This window comes from Protopterus annectens, chromosome 10.part0 (genome assembly GCF_019279795.1).
Source record: "Protopterus annectens isolate FY-2018-M chromosome 10.part0, PAN1.0, whole genome shotgun sequence".
Lineage (NCBI taxonomy): Eukaryota > Metazoa > Chordata > Ceratodontiformes > Protopteridae > Protopterus > Protopterus annectens.
This window is the reverse complement of record NC_056744.1, coordinates 88,493,802-88,519,164: the sequence shown is the minus strand read 5'-3', so window position 1 is coordinate 88,519,164 and position 25,363 is coordinate 88,493,802. Positions and strand designations below refer to the sequence as shown.

The 25,363-nt window shown below is 42.0% G+C and overlaps 1 protein-coding gene across 2 annotated transcripts in view; it reads right to left on the bottom strand.

Annotated features, from left to right (window-relative positions):
* Nucleotides 1-25,363, bottom strand: part of EIF3C (eukaryotic translation initiation factor 3 subunit C) — a 484,610-nt gene that overhangs the window by 53,508 nt on the left and 405,739 nt on the right. For both annotated transcript variants that reach the window (XM_044085060.1, XM_044085061.1), the window contains exon 19: nucleotides 17,876-17,963. In XM_044085060.1, coding sequence (XP_043940995.1) covers nucleotides 17,876-17,963 — 88 coding nt within the window. The remainder of the gene's footprint in view (nucleotides 1-17,875; nucleotides 17,964-25,363) is intronic.

Genomic DNA, 25,363 nt, shown 5'->3' with positions numbered 1-25,363 from the left:
AGAAATAGCCTTCCCCTCTGCCCCCGCAGCAAATGCCACCAGCAGTTGTTCAGATTTCCTTTGAGGTTTAGTCCTCTCCAGATAAAACCTAAGCTGTCTGTGCACATGTAAGGAGTGCAGTATCCGTTCACCTTTGTTCTGTGGATTAGGAAAGAAGGTTGGCAAATGAATGAACTGATTAAGAGCCACACTAGATACCACCTTGGGCATGAAGGATGGATTGGTTCTAAGGGACACCCTGCCTGCATGAAAGATGATGAAAGGCTCCACTGCCATAAGGGCCTGTAATTCAGATACCCTTCTTGCTGAAGTGATTGCTAAACAGAAAGCTGTTTTCCAAGAAAGAAATTTTAAATCTGCAGTAGCAGCTGGCTCGAAAGGAGGAAGACCGAGTTTCTCCAAAACAAAGTTAAGGCTCCCAGGCTGGGGTTGGAGCTCTCCTGGGTGGTCTTAAATTTTTGGCCCCTCTGAGGAACTGCTTGAGCAGTGGATGAGAGAAGAGGGGTGGTTCTGTGTTATAATGAGCTGAAATGGCTGAGGCGTGAATTTTGATGGAGGAAAAAGACAGGCCCTTGTGAAGCATCTCAGTTAAGTATTGTAAAATCTGAGGAAAATTGGGCGCTGCCGTGCTCATCCCTTGAGAATGTTTCCAGGCACATAATCGTTTCCATTTTTCAGCATAATATTTTCTAGCAGTACGCCTCCTTGCCTCTAAAATTATATCACTGGTTTACTGAGGGATGGTAAAGGAGAGATTAGGTAATTAGCCAGGCTGCTAGGTTCAGTGCTGGAAGTTGAGGGTGCAGAATCTGGTTCTCCTGCTGAGACAACAGGGAAGGAGTCTGAGGCAGGTGCCATGGGGCCAACCATGACACACTGCGCAAGAGGGGGTACCAGTGTTGGCGTGGCCAGTCTGGTGCAATCGGAATCGTCCTTGGTTTGTCTTGTTTGATCTTTAGTAGCACTTTGGAGAGCAGAGGTAGAGGGGTTAAGGCATAGACTGATAGGTTTTTCCAGCTGAAGGACAGAGCATCCACTTTCCAAGCTTGTTTGTGGGGAGTCCTTGTGCAAAATCTGTCCAATTAGCAGTTCTGGGTAGGAAGCAAACAGGTCTATATCTGGGCTCCCCCATTTGATTGTCAACATGTTGAAAATCCTTGGTTTCAGTTTCCATTCGTGTGTCCATAAGGTTTCTGTTTAGTCCGTCTGCCTATATATTTAATTTCCCTGACAGAAATTGAGCTTGAAGATGCACATGGTAGCTCAAGGCTGTGTTCCACAATGCCATGGGTAGTCTGCAGAGGGGGTAAGAATGTGTGCCCCCCTGCTTGTTTATGTACCACATAACAGTGGTGTTGTCCATCTTTACCATTAGTTGTCCTGGAAGAATGTGGTTCTTGAAGGCTGTTAGAGCATTCTTTATAGCTAACATTTCTTTTTGATTGATGTTCAGGTGCATTTATAGGTTCATAGGTTAGTACTAGGCTAACTGCCTTTGTGGGCCATTTTAAACATAGCCATTTACCCCATCTGAGAATCAAACCCTGGACCTTGTGTTTGTAAGGTGAACACCTTAACCATTATGCCAACATCCCACCTTTGACTTGGGTTCCATTTGCCCTGAATGCACTTCCCTGCCAGGTGAGCCCCCCATGCATAGTCTGATGCGTCTGTTAGGGTTTGGGCGGCAGGGGGTAGTGTGAATGGTAGTCCCTTGTTTTGGTGGCAGGCCTCTGCCCACCAAAGGAACTCTATTGCATAGGCAAGGTATGACAGGAATCACTGCTCCTAGATCCTGAGAATGTTGACACCATAGGCTTTTTAGATACCACTGTCTTGCATATGGAATTAGAAGAATGCAGGAGGCCATGAACCCCAAGGCTTGCAGTATTTGTCTTGCGGATAGCAGGGTTTTTGTGGCCACTTGTTTGAAGTAGTTTGTCAAATGAATTTGTTTCTCTGGCATGAGGAAAACCATCTGGAAATCTGTATTCATGCTTGTCCCAGGAATATAATTCATTGAGAGGGTACCAGGTGTGATTTCTTTTCATTTATGGTGTACCCCAGACAGGTTAGCAGCCTTTGTACAAAGGCCAGATGATTCAAAAGTATGTCCTGGCTTTCTGCCTGAATTAGATAATCGTCCAGGTATGGGTATATTTCAATATTTCTTTGCCTGCAAAATGCAATAACTGGAGCTAGGCACTATGTGAATACCCTGGGCACATTAGATAAGCCAAAGGGCAGTGCAGTTAACTGACAGTGCGTGTAGCCTGCTTTGAAGCATAGGTATCTTCTGCAAGATTCCCTGATTGGGATGTGCAGGTATGGTTCTTTTAAATCTAGTGTTGCCAACCAGACATCTTTGTCTAGCATAGGAAGCAACTGGTGAAGGGTCAGCATCTTTCATTTTGGAATCGCCAAAAAGGTGTTTAGAGTAGATAGGTCCAGGATAGGACACCATGAATTGTCTTTTCTGGGTACCAGGAAAAGTCTCGAGTAGAAACCTTGTCCCTTTTCCTCTTCTGGAACCAACTGAATAGCCCCCATGCTTAAGAGAGACAGTACTTGCTTTTGGGCCTCTGCCCACTGATTTGGGGGTAGATCTGGCAACCCGCTTGGTGTTGGCAATGTGTGGAAGTGAAATCTGTATCTCTGGGACACTATATTTAAAACCCATTTGTCCTGGGTAATGAGTTCCCAGTTCTTTGCATGAAGAGCAATCTTTCCCCCAAAGGGGCAGTCAGTTGATAAGTGCTTGGAAGTTTTAAAAAAAAGTCACTGAGACAGTTTACCATAGGAGGAGTTTTATTGCTCCCAGATTTGGAAATGGAGACCCCCCACTGCTTAGTCCTGTGCAAACCCTGGGACTGCAGCCTGGGAGCTGTGCTGGATCTGGGTTTGGACTGAAGGTTTGGAAGAGGCAGGAAAGGACCAATTCTTGGAAGGCCAATGCCTACTAAATCTTGGAGGTTGTACTTGTAAAAAAATATTTTAACAGCTTGCATAGATTTAGCTTTTTCTTCCATCTTTTAAGAACTTCTTCTGCCTTGTTGCCAAATAGGCGGTCCTGGTTTAGGGGAGCATCCAGTAATTTTGCTTTAACATGATCTGGTAGGGATTGCTCCTTAAGCCAAGCATGCCTTCTAAGTACAGACCCAGTTACAGCAGCCCTGCAAGATGCCTCAAGAGAATCAAAACCACATTGCAAAGTATGTTTTCCAACTTGTTCAGCTGAATGCAATAAATCCTGTAAATCCTTATTCTCAGCACAATCAAAATCAACATCATTTTCTGTTTAAGCAATCCAATAATATGCTGCTGATACTTTAACATATGAAACTGGCAGTTTAAGGCCCTAATGGCCAAAGTTGCAGAAGCGTATACCTTCTTAACCCATCTATCCAGAGCCCTGGAGTCTCTTATCAGAGGGGGTAGGATTTTTGGCAGTAGTAGCTTTAATGCCCTTGGACCCCTGTGAAATGGTCTCAGGATCTGTAGTAGGATTGTTAAAGAAACTTGTGAGAGTCAGGGACCCTGTAACATCTATCAGGTTTCCTGGGAGCAGGAGGTAAAGAGTCAGGGGCCAAGCTCGATTCTGCAATTGCATCAACAATGTCTAGTACAGGAGGCATGGCTAAAGGCCTGTGCTGGGGCAGGAGTAAGAAAATCCCTAAAGCCTCTTTTTAGAATCAGAGAAATCCTGACTTTCCCAATGAAAATGCTCCCGAGAGTATGCAAGGTTTCACCAAAAGAGAAATCCTCTGGGTGGGGGAGAGCAGAGGGAATAGAGTCCTCAGCATCAGAATCCTCGTAGGTAGATAAGGGTAAATCCTGGTCATCAGACGAAACAGAAAATTCAGAATCCTGGTCAGAAGTATCATAAACTAACTCAGTCCTAGGTCTCTTAGATGGGGAAGGCTGGCTTCCCCTGATTAAAGTAATAAGGTCTTCAGCCATTCTTATTTGCTTTTTAGGCATAGAGGCCTGACCATGTGGTCTGGGCGTGCCTGCATAGTGGCTCCAGACCCATCCAAGGTAGAGACATCCGCAGGTTCTACAGTTGAAGCATCTCACGGAATACCAGACTCCGAATGGGTCTCAGTAAAGTAGCGGGTATCAGGGGCTGCAAAAGCACCTCACTGAGTACGAACATTAAGTGGCGAACTGGCAACTGGCTTAGGAGAAGCATCGTCTGCAGCTTTGGACCTAGGCGGCCTGTCTCTGTCTTTATCTTTGCATTTTTTCGGAATGTCGGTAGTCGGATGGCTAACCGAAGACATATCAGGATAATTGAACCGAGCACCAAAATATCTAGAAGCGTAAATATACCGATGACGGATAGTTCATTGTTTAAATAAGGCATAAACCAACAGCGAGGTACGTCGTGGTCAGGACCTAGGCAAGGAATACAGTACAAATGAAAATGTTTATGAGTTATTTGCTTTCCACAAATAATGCAATTACTTAGTTTTACTGACATCGGTTAAGAGCAAGAAAAAGTTTCCCCAACAGGGTACTTAGGTTTTAGTTGAAGACTTCTGTTCTGAAACTCGAAATCGAAAATTTCAGGAGTCGGCCGACCGGCACTTGCGAACTTGCTTCTGCTTCGGGCACCGCACGGCAAGAAAGACTGATGTCATGGCATCGACTGCATGTTTTATACCCCTGATGACCTGACGTCACGAAGAAGAGACAGCAATCGACGCAGGACCCAAGACTTTGTTAATCAGGCTGACTGAGGGCTACTGCAAGCAGATAACCCAAATGTGATGACTGCAACAGTGAAACACGAAGAAAGTACAGTTTTGTACCTACCATAAATGTAGATGTTCGAGTGCTAATACAGCTGCAGTCATAACAGATGGGTTTTCCTGCCGTCAGGCGGGTCCTCGGTCGGCCGAATTCCAAAGTCTAGGTCCAACATCGGATGTCATCGATTCTTCCCTGACGTCAGTGCGACAGGGGTATAAAAGAACCAGCCGACGCCATTTTCTTCAGTTTTTCTTGCCCCAGACGTCAGGTGCCCCCAGAAGGAAGGCAAAACATAAATTTATGTAATAATGCAATGCAATATAATCAAAAAACCGTAGTAGCAAGCAAATACACCATAAAAGAATACCCCAATCAGGTTGTATGAGGAGGTGTTAGCCATTAGGCCTGTCCCAAGAGGGGAAGGAGGGAGGGAAATCTGGACTGCAGCTGTATTAGCACTCGAACATCTACATTTATGGTAGGTAGATAACTGTACTACGTTCATCGTGCATACAGCTGCAGTCATAACAGATGGGTAGAATCCCAAAGCTAAAAAAGGGGTGGTAGGCACTAAGTGGAACTAGGAGGAGCCAGGATGCCCTGCAAGACTGCAGTGGCAAAGCCTGCTCTAGATTTGGAGTATAATGGTAGGTGATCATGCTTGGAGAAAGTATGTACAGAACTCCAAGTGGCTGCTTCCAAAATATCTTTGGTAGGAACCCCCGAGGAAAGCTGCAGAGGTAGCTGTGGCCCTTGTGGAGTGAGATCTGATGCCTGCAGGTACAGTTTTACCATGAAAAGAGTAACAAAAGCGTATGCAGTGGGCTATCCATTTTGAGATTGTCTGTTTGGAAATAGGCTTCCCTTGAGCACCTGTAGCATAGGACACAGAGTTGCTCTGATTTTCTGAAAGGCTTTGTTCTGTCCAAATAATAACGGAGCTGTCTGTGAATGTCCAAGGAATGTAGTAGTCTCTCCCCTTTGTTTTGTGGATTAGGGTAAAAGGTAGGTAAGTGGATAGCCTGATTCAAGGCTACCCTGGATAGGATTGGTTCATAAGGAAACTCTGTTCTGATGGAAAATGATGAAAGGCTGCACAGCCATGAGGGCTTGTAGTTCCGAAACCCTGCGAACTGAGGTGATAGCCAGAAGGAAGGCTGTTTTCCATGACAAATATTGCAGTTCTGTTGAAGCAGCTGGCTCAAAAGGAGGCAGGGTCAGTTTTTCTAGAATGAAATTGAGGTCCCAAGCAGGTACTGGTTGCTTCCTTGGGGGTTTTATATTCTTAGCCCCTCTGAGGAACTGTCTTAAGAGAGGGTGAGAGAATAAAGGAGGATCAGTGTTGTATTCTGTAGAAATGGCTGAGGCATGGATTTTGATGGAGGAGAATGAAAGTCCACTGCTTAGCATCTCAGCTAGGTACTGTAATATTGGAGGTAAATTCAGTATTCCAGGATTCTGACCCTTTTTCTGATTCCAGGCACAAAACTGTTTCCATTTTGCGGAGTAGGCTTTTCTAGTAGAAGGCCTTCTGGCCTCCAAAATGACATCCTGCACCTCCTTGGAGAGTAGGGTCTGTTGTTGATAGGTTCATAGGTTTATACTAGGCTATCTGCCCTAGGGCATTTATAAGCCTAACCCAAAGTTATGTGGCTTTCACCACCCCTTAAGTTTGAAAGGTACTATGCCCATTAGTTTACCGTGCCTCTGTCCAGCAGTGACACTGAGGTGATCCCCGGGGTAAACCTGCGATCTCCCATCCATTGATCAAGACTTCTCTTGAACAGGGCCAGCGAGGTGCTCTGCCTCACATGTACCGGGATTTTGTTCCACAGCATAGGGAGTCTCTGGGTGATGAATCTGTCCCTCCAGCACGTCCTATTTATAACTGTGTTAAGGTTTAAGTCTCTTCCTCTTGTATTTCTTATGGATTTAGATTTTTTGAGGTGGAGCATGTCCATCAATTCCGGGTTACACATGGCCTTGTACGTTAGGCACAGGTCACCTCTGAACAGACGGTATGCGACTGAATAAAGCTTGAGATCCTTCAGTCGGGCAGCATAAGACTGATTTTTGAGACCCTTTATCCTTTTGGTGAGGAACTTTTGGGGCCTTTCCAATTGCTGCAGGTGTCGGGTAAGATACATTCCGAATGGGGCATTGTACTCAATCATTGGTCTGATGAGTGATGATTTCAGGGGAACAATGACCTCCCTTGATCTAGATGTGAATCCCTTCATGATCAGGTGGGCAATGTAGAAGGTTTTCCTAACTACCTTGGCAACGTGGGAGTCAAATGAAAGGTTACTGTCAACCTGGGTCCCCAGATCCCTGATAACCTCTTCTGAGCTTAGTGGATTGCCACCTATATGGTAGCTAGGGGTAAACCTTGTTTTTCCCGAAGGGTATGACTATGCATTTTTTGGCGTTTAACTTTAGCAAAACAAAAAGGAGGAGCCAGCAGAACATGACCCAATATAAAACTTTTATTGGTAAAATACCATATCAAAATTTAGCAGAGAGTATTGCACAAACCGGTTTCGGCTGGTAAACTAGACACAGCCTTCCTCAGTGTGAAACAAGCAAATTCAAAGCTGAAATTAAATACACTGCAAAGAAACATGATTGGATAAACCTAAAGCTTGTCATTTAAACCTGGTGGAAATAAACCACCTAACTTAATTATCCATTTTTTCTCTTTAGCGTTTAATAGAGAATGCCAACCTGTTTTATTCACTTTTTTGCCATGAATAATGTCAATAATAGTAAAGTGAAAACTAGCTGTAGGATGTGTTTGCTGATGTTTGTATAAAGCATGGTGTATTCTGCCTTTTTTAATATTACTTATGTGCTCCGAGATCCTTAATGGTCTAGATGTTTGACCTATATAGAATGCGCCACATGTACATGTGGCTAAATAAACTACCCAATCGGAGCTACAATTAGCAAAGAATTTGATATTATATACAGTGGCAGAATTTCTACTAGTAAATTCTTTTGTTTTGGAAACTTTATTGCAGTTAGTGCAATGTCCACAAGGGTAACAACCAACAGGTATGCTGCCAGTGAGAGTGGTTTGTATTGGTTCTGGGAGACTGTTGTCATGCACATGTTTATAATGGTTAAAATGGCTGCCCAGATTTCTGCCTTTCCTAAAAGAAAAAAGGCAACGGTCAGGAACAATATTAGACAAATCATTGTCATACAATAGTAGATTCCAATGTCTATTGACACTCTGGATAAGGCTATCCGAATTCCTGCCATAGGTAGTAGTAAATCTAATGGGTTGATGGGTAGATTTTTCAACAATTTTATATGTTAGTAAGTCATCCCTGTTCATATGGTTAACTTTATTGATAGCATCGAAAACATGCCCCATTTTATATCCCCTGGACCTAAAGCGTCTGGTTAAATCCCTGCTTTCTGCTTGAAAGGAAGACTCGTCAGAACAGATGCGTTTCGTCCTTATGAATTGAGATTTTGGAATGTTCTTAGCAATATGTGGGGGGTGGAAACTGGAGGCATGTAATATAGTGTTACATTCTGGATGTTTCCTATGAACAAGAGTCCCCAAAGTATGATCTGATAATCTATTGACAGATACATCAAGGAAAGTAATGTGATTATAATCATAATGTAAGGTAAACTCCAAACCCCATTTGTTGTTGTTAAGATATGTTAAGAAATCAAACAAGCCTGCAATCATCGAGATAACGTCTCCAAATGTCAAGTTGTTCCAAGTAGATGTTATTATTGCTATTGTATATAAGATCATTCTCAACATAAGCCATAACAAGGTCCGCATAAATGGGTGCAAAAGAGGAACCCATGGCGGTACATTTAGTCTGCCAGTAACATATGTCCTGATAGAAGAAGACATTGTTGGTTAATACATATGATGCCATATCCAACAGAAATTCATTATAGTCTGAAGAATACAAACCAGAGCTATTAAGCCAAAAGGTCAGGGCCTCTAAACCACCAGAATGGGGAATATTAGTGTACAGTGCACTTGCATCAAAAGTACACATGCGCCAATCCGGCTCAAGTTGTGTGTCAGAAATGATTTGTAAGAAGCTAGTTGTATCACGTAGTCTTGAGCGGATGGAAGAGAGTAGAGGCTTCAATTTGCTAGTCAAAAAAAGAGATAAAGGCTCTGTGATGTATCCCCTGCCTGAAACAATGGGTCTACCCGGTGGCTGTCTGGGGTCCTTGTGAACCTTTGGCAAAAAATAAATATATTGATTCAAGGGATCCCGAACCAAAAGTTGGTGCATGGTGTCATTATCAATTATGGAAGCGTCCTTAGCATGGGACAAAAATTCTTCAATTTCCTTTTGAAATTTAGGTGTAGGATTAATGACCATCCTTGCATAATATTTTTCATCAGATAGTTGTCTCATAGCTTCCTGATCATAATATTGCCAATCAAGGACCACAACAGCACCACCTTTATCCGCTGAAATAATCCCAATGTCATGATTGTTTTGTAAATCAATAATTGACTTTTGTTCAGATGTAGAGATGTTACTGTTTTTAATAGTGAATACTGACCTGGCATAATGTAAATCTTTGAGAATATTATTCTGAAACTGTAGGACAACAGGATGCATGGGTGGAGTAAATTGTGATTTGTGGTAAATAAATTTATCTGAAAACCCAAAATCATTATTAGTGTATCCAAAAAAACATTCTTAAATTCAGCAATCTACAAAAGGAAACAACATCCTGTGCAAAGGAGTCTTCGGTAACAAAAAAACCGGGAACAAATGTTAACCCTATATTCAAAATAGTTACTTCAGATTGTGACAAAACATGGCTAGAAAGGTTTAAAACATTGTTCTTAGGAGAAGAATCTAATCCTTCATCGCTAGTTGTAGTAATCCTTGTATACCGCTTGTAACCTTTGTGCTTCCTGCCACCTCTTTTGTATTTATTCCTAAAGGGACCCCTGGTGAAGCCCTTTTGGGTAGGGGTGACCCTGATGCAGTCTGTAGTTCACTCTCAAGACCAGATGATGGCTCATCCGTAGAAGAGCCAGTGTCAGAAATATAGTTCTTCAATATAGATTTAGGTCTTTTTCTCTTGGAAGGATGACTGTGCTGTACATTAAATTTAACATGTTTGGTAGAACTAAAAGGATTGCTACCCTGATAATCGGCTAAGTCCCTATTAAACTTTTGAATTTTCTTAGCCTTAAGTTGGGTTTCCAGATGATTCATATCAGAAACTACCTTATTGAGTTGTTTAGAAAAAAAGCTTTCATTCTCAAAAGGTTTAAGGTCATTAGCCAGACCTAAAACAATATTGACTTCCTTGTCAATCACACGCTCATAAAATTTATTTAGAGCCTTAACAAAAGACATGCTGGCTTGGTATGGAATACCAGCCCATTCCTGTGATAGGTCTTCATCAATTTCTGCCACTAGGGGCTGAATCCTTACTCTTAACCCTCGTGGGGTGATGTCTTTAGCAATGTATGCTTTGAATAATTTCGTATGCCAAATAGTAGATCTTAATGATCTAAGGTGTTTGTGTAATTTATCAAATGCCAAATTACAAGTGGTTTCAGAACCCATAGGAACATCCAGATTCTGATCATTGGTATTGGATCCCAGTCCAAAAACTCTTAGGTCTTCCCTATCAGAGGATAGACCTGAAACCAAACTGAGGAGATCCATAGGACTGAATAGAATGGGACTTGATAAAGATAGACAATAATAGTTCAAAGGCTACGTCACAAGAAAGACAATAATGGACCCAAAGTAAATGGACCATGTCTCACAAATAGAAATAATTCCAATTGTGCAGTATTGAGGATAAACAAGTAATAATCAATCTAAACAACAATGGTAGAAAAAGGACTTGAAATATCTAGAAACCCAAAATTAGTATCCACAATATAGTGTGGATCAAAATTGTAAATAGAAAAACAGAGGTTGACCAGATGACCAGGGGAGCAAACAGCAAAGGGGTCCCTCAAATGAGAAAAAGACCAAAGAGAATCCTACACTAAATAAAACACTGGATGATATTATAACATCAGTGTCATAAGAAAAGGTCACATGTAGTAAGATATAATGTACATTATAAACACAATGGCTGCAAACCTAAGCAATGTTAGTGGTAAAAAGCATAGAAAATATATAACAACAATGGTCACAATATCAAAGCTAAACCCAATGTAATAAGAATTCCATTATTGTTGCAATAGCCTCATAATGTTGAATGAAACAGACCCATATATAGAGCAAATGTGCTGGTATAAAGTGATAAATTGTTGGAATAGTAGGGCTAGTACAAAAAATTAACTAGATGGCTAGTGTACAGAATTTGTATAATCTTATAAATCTGAAACCCTGTCAGTACAGTTCAAAACTTGTTATGAATATCGGAATGTTCTAAACAGACTATATCTACGATTCAGATAATATTATTGATGATGGTAACAAAATCTAAAAAATCATAACAAGTCATGTAGCTGTTATTCATCAGCAAGTAAGAAAGATCTGTCCTACACCTATGTGCAGATATAATGTATATATGTTTTTAAAATCTGGCTAACAAAAAGAACAAAATTGACCAAAAGCTGACAATGGTTATATAGAATTAGATGATCAATACAATATTCAGTATACAAGTTCAATTTGTCCATCAAGTAGATCGAAACAAAGCAAACAACCGTTTAGAACAATGTGCTGAATGAAACCAACAATATGATCTCAAAAAAGATAGCAAAGTCAATAATCTGAGCACATAAAGAAAGTTAGTTCAAAGTCATGAAACAATAACTGTGATAATTCAAATGTCTCCCTCATTCATTGAATAGACCCAAAAGTTATAAATCCAATGAGAGATATATGAACGAATAGTTCCAACAAAATAAGGGTGTAACAGTCAGAGAATCATGGCATATATTCCAAACGTATAAATGCTTGCTATAAAAAATAAAAGTAAACCAATATACTCAGCATCAAAGTAGCCCCGAATGGTTTCCAAACAATCACCACTGTAAAATGATCCAAAAGATATAAACGGCCAACACAGTGTAGAAACAGCAGGCCGTACAAACTGAGTCTGTACAAGGCGAGGCAATCAATATCGTATATCCAAGCGTGTCGGAATCCACATTGATAGAAGAAAAACCATCTGCTTGACGCAAATCAAAACCCCAGTGGTTTGGAAGGCAGTCCTCGCATAGAAAAATTAGGATGATGAAAGCAGCAATCCCTGGAGTGACCGACAAACCGCACCAAGGCCACGCCAACGCCCAACTAAAGGAGAAGCGTAACTGTCAAAACGGCACTTCCTGAGTGCGAGAAGCAATTGCCAACCGCTTAATGTCCACAGTAAGCAAGCATACAAAATTACAGCTAGTTTTCACTTTACTATTATTGACATTATTCATGGCAAAAAAGTGAATAAAACAGGTTGGCATTCTCTATTAAACTCCAAAGAGAAAAAATGGATAATTAAGTTAGGTGGTTTATTTCCACCAGGTTTAAATGACAAGCTTTAGGTTTATCCAATCATGTTTCTTTGCAGTGTATTTAATTTCAGCTTTGAATTTGCTTGTTTCACACTGAGGAAGGCTGTGTCTAGTTTACCAGCCGAAACCGGTTTGTGCAATACTCTCTGCTAAATTTTGATATGGTATTTTACCAATAAAAGTTTTATATTGGGTCATGTTCTGCTGGCTCCTTTTTGTTTTGTTGGATTACCTATTGAGCCATGCAGTTGCTTCCGTGCATGCTTTTTCATTGATTCGTTTAACTTTAGGCCATGGCTTTGGCACCAGTTATCCGTTTCAATGAGACCCTTCTGGAGGATATCTGTGTCTGGTGTGTTTTCAACTATGGCGCCCAATTTGCAGTCATCTGCAAACTTTGTCAGCCATAATCCTCCTGTGTTTGCCTGTACTTCTGAAAAGTAGATGCCGAACAAGAGGGGGCCCAGGACTGAGCCTTGTGGGACACCACTTGTGACCGGCTTGGAGTCTGACATGGCGCCAGCCACTCTGACCCTGTGGGTTCGGTCACTTAGCCAGTTTGCAACCCATCTTGTGACGTATGGGTTTACATTTAAGTTGGTGAGTTTTTCTAGGATACCCGAGTGGGGTATTGTGTCGAAAGCTTTTGCAAGGTCAAGGTAAGCTGTGTGGACTGCCTTGTCCTCATCAATGGCCTTGGTGACTGTTTCAAAAAAATCAACCAAGTTTAAAAGGCATGATCTGCCCTTGACAAAGCCAAACTGGGTTGGATCCAATGTCTGTAAGTCCCCTATGTCTTTATTTATGAGTTCCATTATGATCCTCTCCATAGCTTTGCAGACTAGGCTTGTCAAGCTGATGGGGCGGTAATTTCCAGGGTCAGTGGAGGCACCGCCTTTGTGAAGTGGGACCACAGTTGCCGTCGCCACCCTTGGGCGTATCCTGAGGTGAGGCTAAGATTAAACAGCTGCCCTAACAGCGGGTTTAATTCCTCATTGAGTTCGTGGAGCACACAACCGGGGACACCATCTGGTCCCATAGATGCTGTTTTTTGCCTTGGAGAGAGCAGTTTTCACCTGAGCATTTGAGATGTGTGGGAGGCTACAATCCGCTGGGATAGATATCTCTCCTTTTGGGGAAAATTTGCACTGAACCTGTCAGCCAGTATGTTGGCAATGTCTGTTGGTTCAGTGATTTTTACATCATTTTGAACTAATTCTGAGCATATCTGGGAGTTTCCTCCCAGGTTTCTAACATAGCTAAAAAAGGCCTTATGATTGCCTTTTGAGTCCTTAGCAACTTTTCTTTCAAAATTTGCCTTGGATGATTTTATGAGCGATCGTAGTTTTTTACTTATAGTGATCAAGGGTGTCTTCCCTTTTAAGGATTTTGTTCTATCTTGTAGTAGCTTTCTCCTTTTATTGTAGAGCTTGTTAATGGCTGGGGTCCACCAGACTGGGCGCTTGCCTTTGGTGCAAAAAGTCTTTGTTTTGTTTGGGATTGCCTGATCCATGCAGTCCTGGAGGTGCTGATAGAAGGCATTTGTAAGTGATTCAGCTGTTTGGGTAATGGTTTCCGCTGGCTCGGGGGCCTTGAAGGAAACCACACCAGTCTTAAGAAGTGTGAAGTTGGCTTTTGAGAAGTTTTTCACTGTGGCCCTTTTTATCTGGGGTGGGGGCGGGATGTGGACTTCCAGTGAGATTAGTTTATGATCTGATCTCACCAATGAGGGGTACACCTCTGGTGCTGAACATTGTGTCCCCATGTTCGTGATGATGAGATCTAGTATGTTTTCTCCTCTTGTGGGGATGGTGACTAGTTGTTCCATGGTATTTGAGTTTATGAACTCTAGGAACCTTTGGGCTAGAGTGTTGGGGCTTGAGTAATGATCCCAGTCATTATTCGGGTAGTTGAAATCACCTAATATGATGGTGTTTGGAGATACATTTATCCCCTTGAGTGTTTTCAGGAAAGCTGTGTGAGGTTCCTGAGTTTGAGAGGGTGGCCTGTAACATGCTACAAATTGCAGAGCAGTCTTTCCTACGGTTAATTGCACCTGGATGGTCTCCGATGCTTCGTACATTGCCACCAACCTGGAGGTGTGGGTATCCTTGATGAATATGGATACCCCCCCTCCTTTCTTTGTGTGGTCTGGGTTTTGGGGCCGGAACGCAAGATATGAGGTAAAACCTGATAGTACCGGGGTGCTCTCAGGAGCCTTGAACCAGGTTTCAGTCACAGCTCAGACATCGATGTTCTCCATACTGAGAAGGGCTTTGAAAGTGCATCTTGAGGTTTAGACTTCTGGCATTGAGCAGCATTACCCTTAGTTTATTTTCTTTTTGTGTTCTAGGGTGGTAGGTTTAGAATTTGAGCCTTGCCTAAAAAGGCACTATGGGGTGGCAAGAGCCTTTGCCAATATCCGGAAGCCCAGGGTGACAGGTGCAAGCCGTCCCTTGAAGCAGCGTGGCTTGTCCAGCATGTCATCCCAGGCAGGCAGACATTGATCCCCTTTGAATGACACCAGTAATAAAGCCAATTGTTAAAACTGATCATTTTGTCTTTGTACTGTGGCATCATTCTTGGTGAAGGTAGAATACTGCTCAGGGTCAGGGTCATACCTGCCTGGGCTACATACTCAGAGAGCTCCTCTATGTCTCTTTTCATGTAGTCCAGGAGTACGTCTCAGGTCATTCACACCAGCATGGACAATGACTGAGTCATACTTGTACTTGCTGTTGAGTGACCTGAGTGCTTGCGTTATGTGGCGGATTCTAGCGCCCGACAGGCAGCTTACTGTGACCTTCTCCTTACTCAATCTGGTGAGTGGGATGTCAGTGTGTCTGACTATGGAGTCACCTATGACAAGTGTGTCTGGCATTGTGTTTGGCCTTAAGGGCTGTGACTGTTTGGCACACTGACTTTGTGGTCTATGTGTTGCATGTGTTGTGTCATGAGGTGGCAGTTGTTTGGGTGTCTGCTTTGGTGTGAATTTAAGGAATCCTCCATGCGGCTAGACTGAGTGTTTTCTGCTGACTGTGAAGCGTTTTGAAGTTGTGCTGAGTCAGTAGAAGAGGCATTCGAGGCAGGATCCATGGTGGGGAATGCGTCAGGCTCCTCAGGAGTGGGTACCAGTGTTGTCTTGGCCAGTCTGGAGCAATGAGAATCATCTTTGGTCTGTCTGCTCTGGCTTTTAATAGAACTTTGGGCAGCAGAGGAAGAGGTGGAAAGGCATAAACTGTCATTGTTGTCCAACTGAAAGAGTGTGTCCACTTTCCAGGCCTGTGGATGAAAGGTCCTTGAGCAGAATTTTGTCAATTGGTAATTTCTGTGGGTGGCAAAGAGATCTATGTCTGGCCTTTCCCATGCTTGAATTATCTTTGTAAAAACTTGAGGATGCAACTTTCATTCGTGTGGATCTGTCATTTCTGCTTAGGTTGTCTGCCAGCATGTTTTTCTTTACATTATTATGTATATACATGCCAAGTTGGCATTTAAGGTCTTATTAGACCATATTACTATCTTATGATTGGATATTGCATGACTGGCAGATACTATAAATAGTATCAGGTGTTTTGCTGTTGGCTCTCCACTTTTTCTATTTTTGTGTGCTCCACTGAAGAAGGTTATACCGAAACCAGTTTGGAGCTTGGGGTAGATTTATTTATATATCCCCATGTGACTTTTATAGCTTATTAAAGCTTTTTGGAACAAATTTTGCTGGCCGTTGTGTTGTCTCATAGTTTGGTTGGCCGTGCAATGCTTTGCGTGAGAGGTTTGGTGTTGATTAAACTCTGAGTTTCCCCGCCAAGAGTGGCTTCGGTATCTGTAGTCGGGGTGTAGGCCGAAGAGCCTGCGACCTCGGGCACAGAAGACACCGCCAAAGAAGTGCCATCAGTAGTCAGGGGCTGCGTAAGCGCCTCGCTGAGAACCAGAGCACCTGTAGTCGGCTTTAGCGTAGTGTCGGTAGAAGTCGCGGACCTCGTATGTCGGTCCTTATCTTTGCGTCTTTTACTCAAAACTGGAGTCGGAGTATCCGACGACATAATGTAATTAACCTTTTTGCCAAAATAGTGTTGTCTGTTGAATGTAGCACAAAAACGACAGGCCGAGACGTCGTGGTCTGGGCCTAAGCAAGGAATGCAGAGGGAATGGAAATCCTTATGCGGTATTCGCTTCCCACATGAAATGCAATTATTAACTTCTGACATCGGTCTGAGGCAAGAAAAGTTTCCCCAACGGGGTACTTAGCTTTCAAGACGACTTAGGTTGAAAAATATTCGTAATCTCAGGAGCTGGCCGACCGGCACTTGCGAACTGCTTCTGCTTCGGGCACCGCGCGGCAAGAAAGACTGAAGAAAATGGCGTCGGCTGGTTCTTTTATACCAGTCGCACTGACGTCAGGGAAGAAGCGTCAACATCCGACGCCGGACCTAGACTTTGGAATTCAGCCAACTGAGGACCCGCCTGACGGCAGGAAAACCCATCTGTTATGACTGCAGCTGTATGCACGATGAACATCACCCTTCTTTGGATTCTCCATTTTCACTGCAGAATATGACCCTTACATATACAGGTGACAGACTTTCCTGGTGGAGGTCTGGCTTAAACCAGAAAAAAATTTATACACGTGAAATGCTAGGAGATTTCAGAATTATGAAGGACTTTCTTACCAAACAGAGCAGTGTGTGCCATTTACAGGGTGAAACCTGGTGGCCTTCTCCTAAACAAAATAAAGAATGAAGGCAGAAGTCTTTCAGGGCAACTTGCCTCCAACAAGTACACATGCTAGTAACCCATTATTTGACAAACAGCTTCAGCAATACAATGGTAGAAAACTGCCCCCAAACTGGGGCTCACAACAGTATTCTTGGGTCACCTGGATGGACCCAACTGACAAACTAGCACTCACCCCCGAGGTAAAAGAACTACGATGGCATGAGCCGCTCTCTCCCTTTTCTATTGAGAATTTTGCTGACACTCTCAGCAAGGAGAACAGACCAGCTCTATTTACAGGACAGCCATAGCCCTGCTGTAGCAGTGATCCTTACGATCAATCTCCCTTGACAAAGCCACATCTTTAGTAAAGCTTTCCAATGATTCCCTCTGAATATGATAGTCTGCTAAAACCACGCCCACACTTAGCAGCTCTTTCTAGCCTTCTCCATGCACACATCATTCATTATTACCAACCTCATGTCAGTAAGATATCACTTCTATATTAATATGAACAACAATCCTGTACCTACATGTTTAAAACATCAAAAATTCTTTACTGACATTCCATCATTAAATAAATTCAGGTCTCAAAGATGCATCTCAACCTTATTCACACTCTGAAAACATGCAAGACACCCACAAGGAATCACTTCAGTAACTGAAGCCCATGACTTACTCAGTATTAAAGACTTCCAAACTAAGAGGATTGTTAAAGGGTGATGTATCATTAACATTCTGCAGCTCTCTAGCTATAGTCAGAATCCTTTTATCTGCAGTCACATAAATCTCTTCCTAATGGTTAAGTTCCCATACTGGTGTTTATATCACAGCTACTCTACAAATTGTGCACTGCGTATACAAGTTTCTCAAGGTTACCCTCTTCAGCTCCTTTGCCATACCACACGTACGTACCATAAGTTCTTCATTGATGATCATCTTGCTGATTATGCTGTGGACAGTTGGCAATTCCAGCTCAAACATCCTCGCTAAACTTTCCATGCTGCAAAGACAAATTATAAGGCTGTTAACAACAAAACAATCTAAGCGAAAGAAATTCGTTACAACACAGAGAATAAGTAAGAGCATACATATGCAAATATAGTACGTTTGCGCGCAGACACATACCTTTTGAAATAATGTACACGTCTGTGTTCTCCTCCCGCAGATGTTAACTCCATTTGTATTCGATGCACAAAATGAAAGCTGACTTGGGGAGGGGGGGGTACCATAGAGATAGCCATGGAAGAGTTGGCACACCTGTGTCCAAGCATGGACTAGCAACACAGCAAATACATCCTCATAACAACTGAGTGAATGGATGGCCAACACCTACCTAGACCAGGGCAATCTTGCGATTCAGAACAGATAACTGTCCCCAGGCAGAGCTAAATGGCAGCATTCTTCTGTGTAGCCCACACATTCAGGAAACCAACTAAACGGGTGTTCCTACTATGACCCTTAGGTGGCTGATTTGAGCACTGGATTCATTAGAGCATTAGACACAGGACTTCAAAAACAACAGCACTACTGTAAAGGAGGCCATATCCTTTACATCTGTCAAAGATCACAAGCAGAATGGCATTTCTACCACCTGTCCCACTGTTCAATATTTTAATGCACATGGCAATGCTGAAAGGCATTCAAATGCTAAGGGTTTACAGTTGCCCTACAGTGCAAGTCAGACATCCTCAAAGGTGCTCATCCCCACCCCAGAGTAAGATTACTGCAGAGCTCACCTTGTCTGCATTCTGGAATTACAGTACAACAACAGTCCCAAGGTTTGAGCACCCTCCCCTGCACCAGCAGGAGGGGACACTTAGTCAGGTTCTATATCAGAACATCGGAAGTTTTAAAACTTCAAATGTTCTAATATCGACCCATATTCAGCGAACGCTAAAAACAGTGAAGCTGCAACACACTGAATTTTTTCCTAGGGAAAGAATTTGGTTGGCAGTTTCTGTGGCTTCACTATTTTCAGTACTGTGGTGCAAAGTTACAGGTCGGGTTCAGGTAAGTGTGCGATTGTGTTGACATTAGGATTGGGGGTGGGTTAAGTGAGTTAGGGTTAGGGCATGGGTCAGGTGAGTGTGCGATAGTGACTGACTTTACGGTTAGGGGCGGGTTAAGTGAGTTAGGGTTAAGGCTCGGGTCAGGTGAGTGTGCGATAGTTTGGACCTTAGGGTTAAGGTAAGTGGACAGATAGTAGTGTATGTACAGTTTAGTGTAGGGTTAGATGTAGGATTTTAAGCGTGTGTGTGGATTGCTGTTTTTCTGGTGTGCTTGTGTGTGTTTCGGAATAGCAATTTTTTTCCATGGGAAAAAATTTGCTGTTCTGAATGTTCGATATTTTGTGGTTTAGATATTTTAGGTTCGATGAAATAGCATTCGCTATTTTCATCTTTCGATAGCGTCATATAAACACTTTAGTCATGGTGTCTATCTAAGAGACAGCAAACCCAAACTCTTCAAGTTTGCATTAAAGTCATATCTCAAGAATATCTGGCTCTGTCACTGTACCCCCAGACAAAAATCTATCGTCGACAACCTTCACGTCATTTAAAATTTACTTTTCCTTATGGAGTCACACGCAACCATTAGACACAGTACGATACCCTTAATTACTAAACTCATCTCATTTCCAGTACATGTGGATATCCTTGTTACTGAGATATCATACATACTCGAATGTCTCTTCTCAGTCGAATACATCTCCTTTCAATCATTTAGATCTACCTGGCTGAATGTACAAATCCCAATCTATGGTTATAGTTTTTGCCTCAGAATAAGGACGTTCCACACACAACAGGCTTCTCACAAAGCCAGTGCACTCCACCCTCTTTTTTTCACATATACCAGCAGATTTTCTATACCTCTCAAAATTATACATCTTGAAATTTTGCTTTCTTCCTCTGCCTTCCATTTAGATTAAAAGATGCTCCACCTAGAACAGCTGCTTCACCATCTCGTTCTGTCTTGAATCATGCAATCTGCGGTCTAGCAGGTTTTAAGGCTTCCAACTGCTTGCTAAGACATTCCACTTCCTCAGCCACAGACACTCTTGGTCATGTCAAATTGAAAAGAAAGCAAGTAAAAATTACCAACAGAATTAGTAAGGACTCCAAACTACTAGAAACTAAACATTTAGCTGCATACTCTCTCAGATCTTTGCCATCTGGTGGTTTAACATGGCATACCAATTCTGTTCCATAACCAACTTCAAGTTGATAATAACCAGACTTCATCTTACAACCCATGTCTCACTACCAGCCATCAGACAACACCCTTGCTCACAGACTCCTTCAAAATGGCATGGAATAAAATATTAAGCAGTTTAACTTCTTTATAGGTAGAGCTCAAGCAGGTGATCATCTGCAAGGACAGTGCATGTATCCCATGGTTACTTTAACTGTAGCTGTGTTCTACATATAGTAGACTATAGTAATGCTGCCACCAGCTAGACCAAAGGCAGGAAAAGGGGTACTGGGAAGGTAATCACTAGCACATCAAACTGTGTGCAAATGTAAAATTATCTTATCCAAGTTTCGGTTACTGTTGGTAAGGTAGCACTGAACAGCATTGGGCTGACAGTAAGTGAAGTCCTGTAAAGTCGATGATTATGAAAATGCTCTGCAATTGTTCAGTGAGACTTATTTGGGTGCGCCATGTTTAGGTCGTAACCTGAGACAGTAGTTTGTATTTGCTGTAAGTTCTTAAAACAAATCTTTCCTTGCATATTATTTAATGGTCAGCAATATGGATCAGGAGACTGTAGCCCCACAACGACATTAAGTGACAGCACTGGGTAGGATTTAAAGCCTGTATTGTGACAAGTCATACTAAATTTTCTTGATTGCTTTTGAAGCTGCACTATAAAATGAATCAGCCCTTACAATAATTATACAGGACATCTACAGATTTATGAACTGGTGTCTTGCACGTGCGGCCACACTTATGCAGACAAATCCTTAATGGTACAATACACATCTTGCCCCAGACTTCAATGTCCCTTTTTAATAGATACTTACCTTGCAGGCCATTAGAAAATGAAACAAAAACCCTCTTCCTACTACTGTTTCATGATACGAGAGTCCTTGAGTTAGGGAGAGACACAGAAATCCTCATTATCAGACTCTGGAATAAGGGCAGTACTGCCGTGCAAAATAATATTCTCGCAAAGGAAAAATTCTCCTCATTCTTTTTAGCCTTTTGTTTGAAGCCTGCCTTGGCAATGGTGAAGGTTCTCAAGTCAGTTCAAATGCTTGCTGGCTACAAAAACGCACCAATATTATTTTTTGTCGCTATTCCTCTGTTCGATATTTCCTTCAATAGCTTATAGTTTGTAAAAGGTGGATTGCTATCTCTCAACACTGCTGTAACAGTAAACACATCTATAAAATGACTGAAATGCTTACTTGCTTTACCCAACGCAATACCTGGGTTAACAATGAAGTCTGTAGAGCTCTAGGTAATGAAGAAACTGCCTTACACATTTTACACGCACTGACGTCAGTAGAGCTTTAAAGCACTTATGCAGATTTCACGCCCATGTTTTTGGAAGTTACTCAAGTATGTGTGCCCACTCCTGAAACTCTGAAAGTTGTGAAGACTGCGGGAGGACTCCTTCACCTCATCAGCTCTGACTACTTAAGCATCACTTCATTTTTTTCTACTTTTGTTGACTATGGTAACTCAGATACTTTTTTTTAGCTTTCTTCAAACAAATTTCTTGTAAAGCATGCATGTAAAGCCTTAAGCTTTTGACTGTAATGGGCTGCTTGGCAGTCCTTGGGTGTTTCTTTACTACCGCAAGCACATTTACTTATGGCTGGTCACCACGACTGACCTCAAAATGGGGCTGGGATGGCACAGCCACTGCCATCTCCTTGGATTCAGTGCTGATCTCCTACTTTCGATAGTCATGCTTAACTGTAAAGGTTTTCTTTCATGCTTAACTGTAAAGGTTTTCTTTCATGCTTAACTGTAAAGGTTTTCTTTCATGCTTAACTGTAAAGGTTTTCTTCCATGCTTAACTGTAAAGGTTTTCTTTCATGCTTAACTGTAAAGGTTTTCTTTCATGCTTAACTGTTAAAGGTTATTTTATGCTTAACTGTAAAGGTTTTCTTCCATGCTTAACTGTAAAGGTTTTCGTTCATGCTTAACTGTTAAAGGTTATTTCATGCTTAACTGTTAAAGGTTATTTCATGCTTAACTGTAAAGGTTTTCTTTCATGCTTAACTGTTAAAGGTTATTTCATGCTTAACTGTAAAGGTTTTCTTTCATGCTTAACTGTAAAGGTTTTCTTCCATGCTTAACTGTTAAAGGTTATTTCATGCTTAACTGTAAAGGTTTTCTTTCATGCTTAACTGGAAAGGTTTTCTTTCATGCACTCCATCTCTTTACTGATGTCCCTGTTTCCTCTTACCTTCTATCCTTCTCAAATCATCATCTGCTCTCCTACACATGTGCCTGAACCACTGTAATTTGTGTTTCTGACCTTCTCTGCAATGGGAGCGACTTTGACTTCTGCTCTAATGTCATCATTTCTTTGCCTGTCCCACTGGACAACCCATCTCCATCACTTACAGCTTCCTCAGGTGCTCTTCACTTCCCAGGTTTCTGTACCAGACAGAAGTACTGGCCACACCACTGTTTTGAGAGCTTAACATTCCAACTCCTTTGGTATTGTTTTACCACATGCAATTCATGAAGCACTCCGCCAGATGGTTGAAACCCATCTGATTCGAGCTCTGACCTCCTCATTCAAGCTTCCATTTTCCTCAACCCCCCCTTAGAGGCCTTTGTAGTAGTCTAACTTCGTTTAGGATGCTTATGCCTGGTCTGTAAAGAACCCAAAGTTAAAAATTAAAATTACAGCATTTAAGTACTCTTGTGTAAAGAAACAGAAGAACGCAAAACTGCATACACTCCAAGCCTTTAGGTACTGCCTTGCTGCAATGGCCTGTACTGAGAAATCTGTCATCATATGCTGAAATTCCAACCATTTCTTTCTAGCTAGAAGATTTTCACAGGGCCAAGTTTTCAACAGTATCTAGCAAAGGAGGAGTAAGGAATGACATTCTGTTATTTACTGCGATCTAACGGCTGCATCAAAGCTAATGACAGACTGATGTGCAGTAAATGCTCCGAGGAACTAAGTTATAGCAGACAGTTATCTAATTACAGAAAGTTGTCCGTTCTGTTCCGGTATTTGCAAACCCTCAAGCTAAATGCCTGGTAAATAATGGGGTAGGGGGGTGCTTTTGAAAGTAAAAAGACTAGAGTTGAAAACAATCGATGTGCTACATGGACTTCAGATTCTAACTGCCTTATTGGGATTTTTAGGTGTGCATTTTCTGTGCACAATACTACCACATAAAACAACTTTTAATGGTACAACTGGCTTTAATGTTACCATCTGGAATCTATCTGGTATAAAAATGGTTCTTGAATCAGTATGCTTTATTCTGATGAAGTCTTTTATGTGAAGGACGAAAGCACTTAATCTTGGTATGTTTTTACTGTAGTAAACGGAGTTCGTATACAGGCTTGTTTGATGTGTTTTCCTTCTGTAACTCGCACTGCACAAGATTTTTGTATTTTGTCATCTTTTTTGGTGGTATTAGCCAACATGGACTCCTTGGATAACTTTGATGCACTATCAGGCAACACTGCTGGGTCAGAAATGGCGTTTCTAAAGCTTAAGGAAGAAGTTGCGGTTCTCAAGGGGGAATTAACTAGACATCCAATTACTGACCCCCAAAGAGGCTAATTTGGCTGTTTCGGCTGGTTGCAGTATACCTGTGTCTTCCACTCATTCGCCTGGCGGTGCTGGTAACCAAAATCTATTTAGGCAGGGTGTGCAGCCAGCTGGCGACTCTAGAGGGCACTGTCATGTCATTGTGGAAGCTGATGTTCATCATGGTGGATTTCTGAATCACAGAGACAACAATGGAGCTGTCTACCATGGTTCAGACATGAATTGTATCAGCGAGGATGTTTCTGGTGTCAGTGTAAGGTCTCCGAAGGCAGCTAAAGGTACCGATACACTTTCTTCCTCAGAAATGAGGTTTAATAACAATTTTTCATCCATACAAAGGGCTGAAGGTTGCAATATGGCTTCTAGCCTTAGAAGTGTTCAGCATGATGTTTTGTGGTAAATTTGGTGCTTTAGTTTCTAAAGCACTTGGCCTTTCAAGATACGGCTGGTTCTGGTCACACAAATTATGTAGCAGGAAATGTTCAAGACTTTGGTTCACTCAAAGACATGATTTTTTTCTTTGAAAAGAGACTTTTTAAATACAAAAGTTTGCAAATGGAAATTGCGTATCTGAAACAATGTATCAATTTAAAAGTTATACCACAAGGCTTGAGAGTTTTTAAATTTCTCTTTGGCTTAATGTATGATGCCAATATGATTGAAGACTATGTGTTTATCTGATAAATGGGGGAAGCAACTTCTACAAAAAGCATTACTTTACAATGAACAGATGCAGACAAAGATGAGTAAGACTTAGAAAATTCAAACATTAACGTGAATGACTTAATTTTTTCATAAAAATCTTGATACTGTGAAAACAGCATTAACAGGGTAGAAAGTAAATGCAATGCACTGTTTTTAAAGAAAAAAAAGAAAGTTAGAGAGGGATGTTAAACATTATCAAAGTAAATCTGCTTACCCTACTAGTAGGTCAACTGTGGAGAAATCTGTTCATGGCTCTGATGTGCACAGTAATTCTGCTGGTAATGACAAGGAAAAGGCTGAGGACATCGAGCCCAAGCAGAGAAATAACCATCAAAGTCAGGGGGAAGGAGGGGGGTTGCTGACAAATTAGGTCCAACTACTCAGATGGAACGTTATGGTGAGTACATAACTTCTTTATCTCAAGTAATTAACTTCATTTGATCATCAACCTGTGGGACAGAGTCTCCAGCTACCCGAATCTTGGGAGGCCCTTAAGGAAGAATATTACGGAGTACTGCAGAGCCAAAGGAAGCCCTCCCTCTAGACCCCAAATCTAGCTTATAGTGAGTAATGAAGGTATGAGAGGAGGCCCAGGTAGCTTCTGAGCAGATATTGTCCAGGGAAACTCTAGATCAGAAAGCAGACGAAGTAGCCACCGAACGGGTGGAGTGAGCATGAACCCCTTCTGGTGCTGGTAATTCACGTTCTCTATAAGCTTGTAAAATACAAAGCAAAATCCACTTGGCGATAGTCACTTTTGAAACTGGTTTTTCCAACGGTGGGGAAGGATTCTTAATAGGAGGTCTCAGAAGAAAACTACCTTTCAAAAAAGTCTTGCAAATTCTGGCAGCAGCTAGGGAGCCCGAATTTTTCCCTACATGAAAATGGCCGTCAGCTGTACTTTCAATGTGGAAGAGCTGGCCCCTTGCTAGAAAATA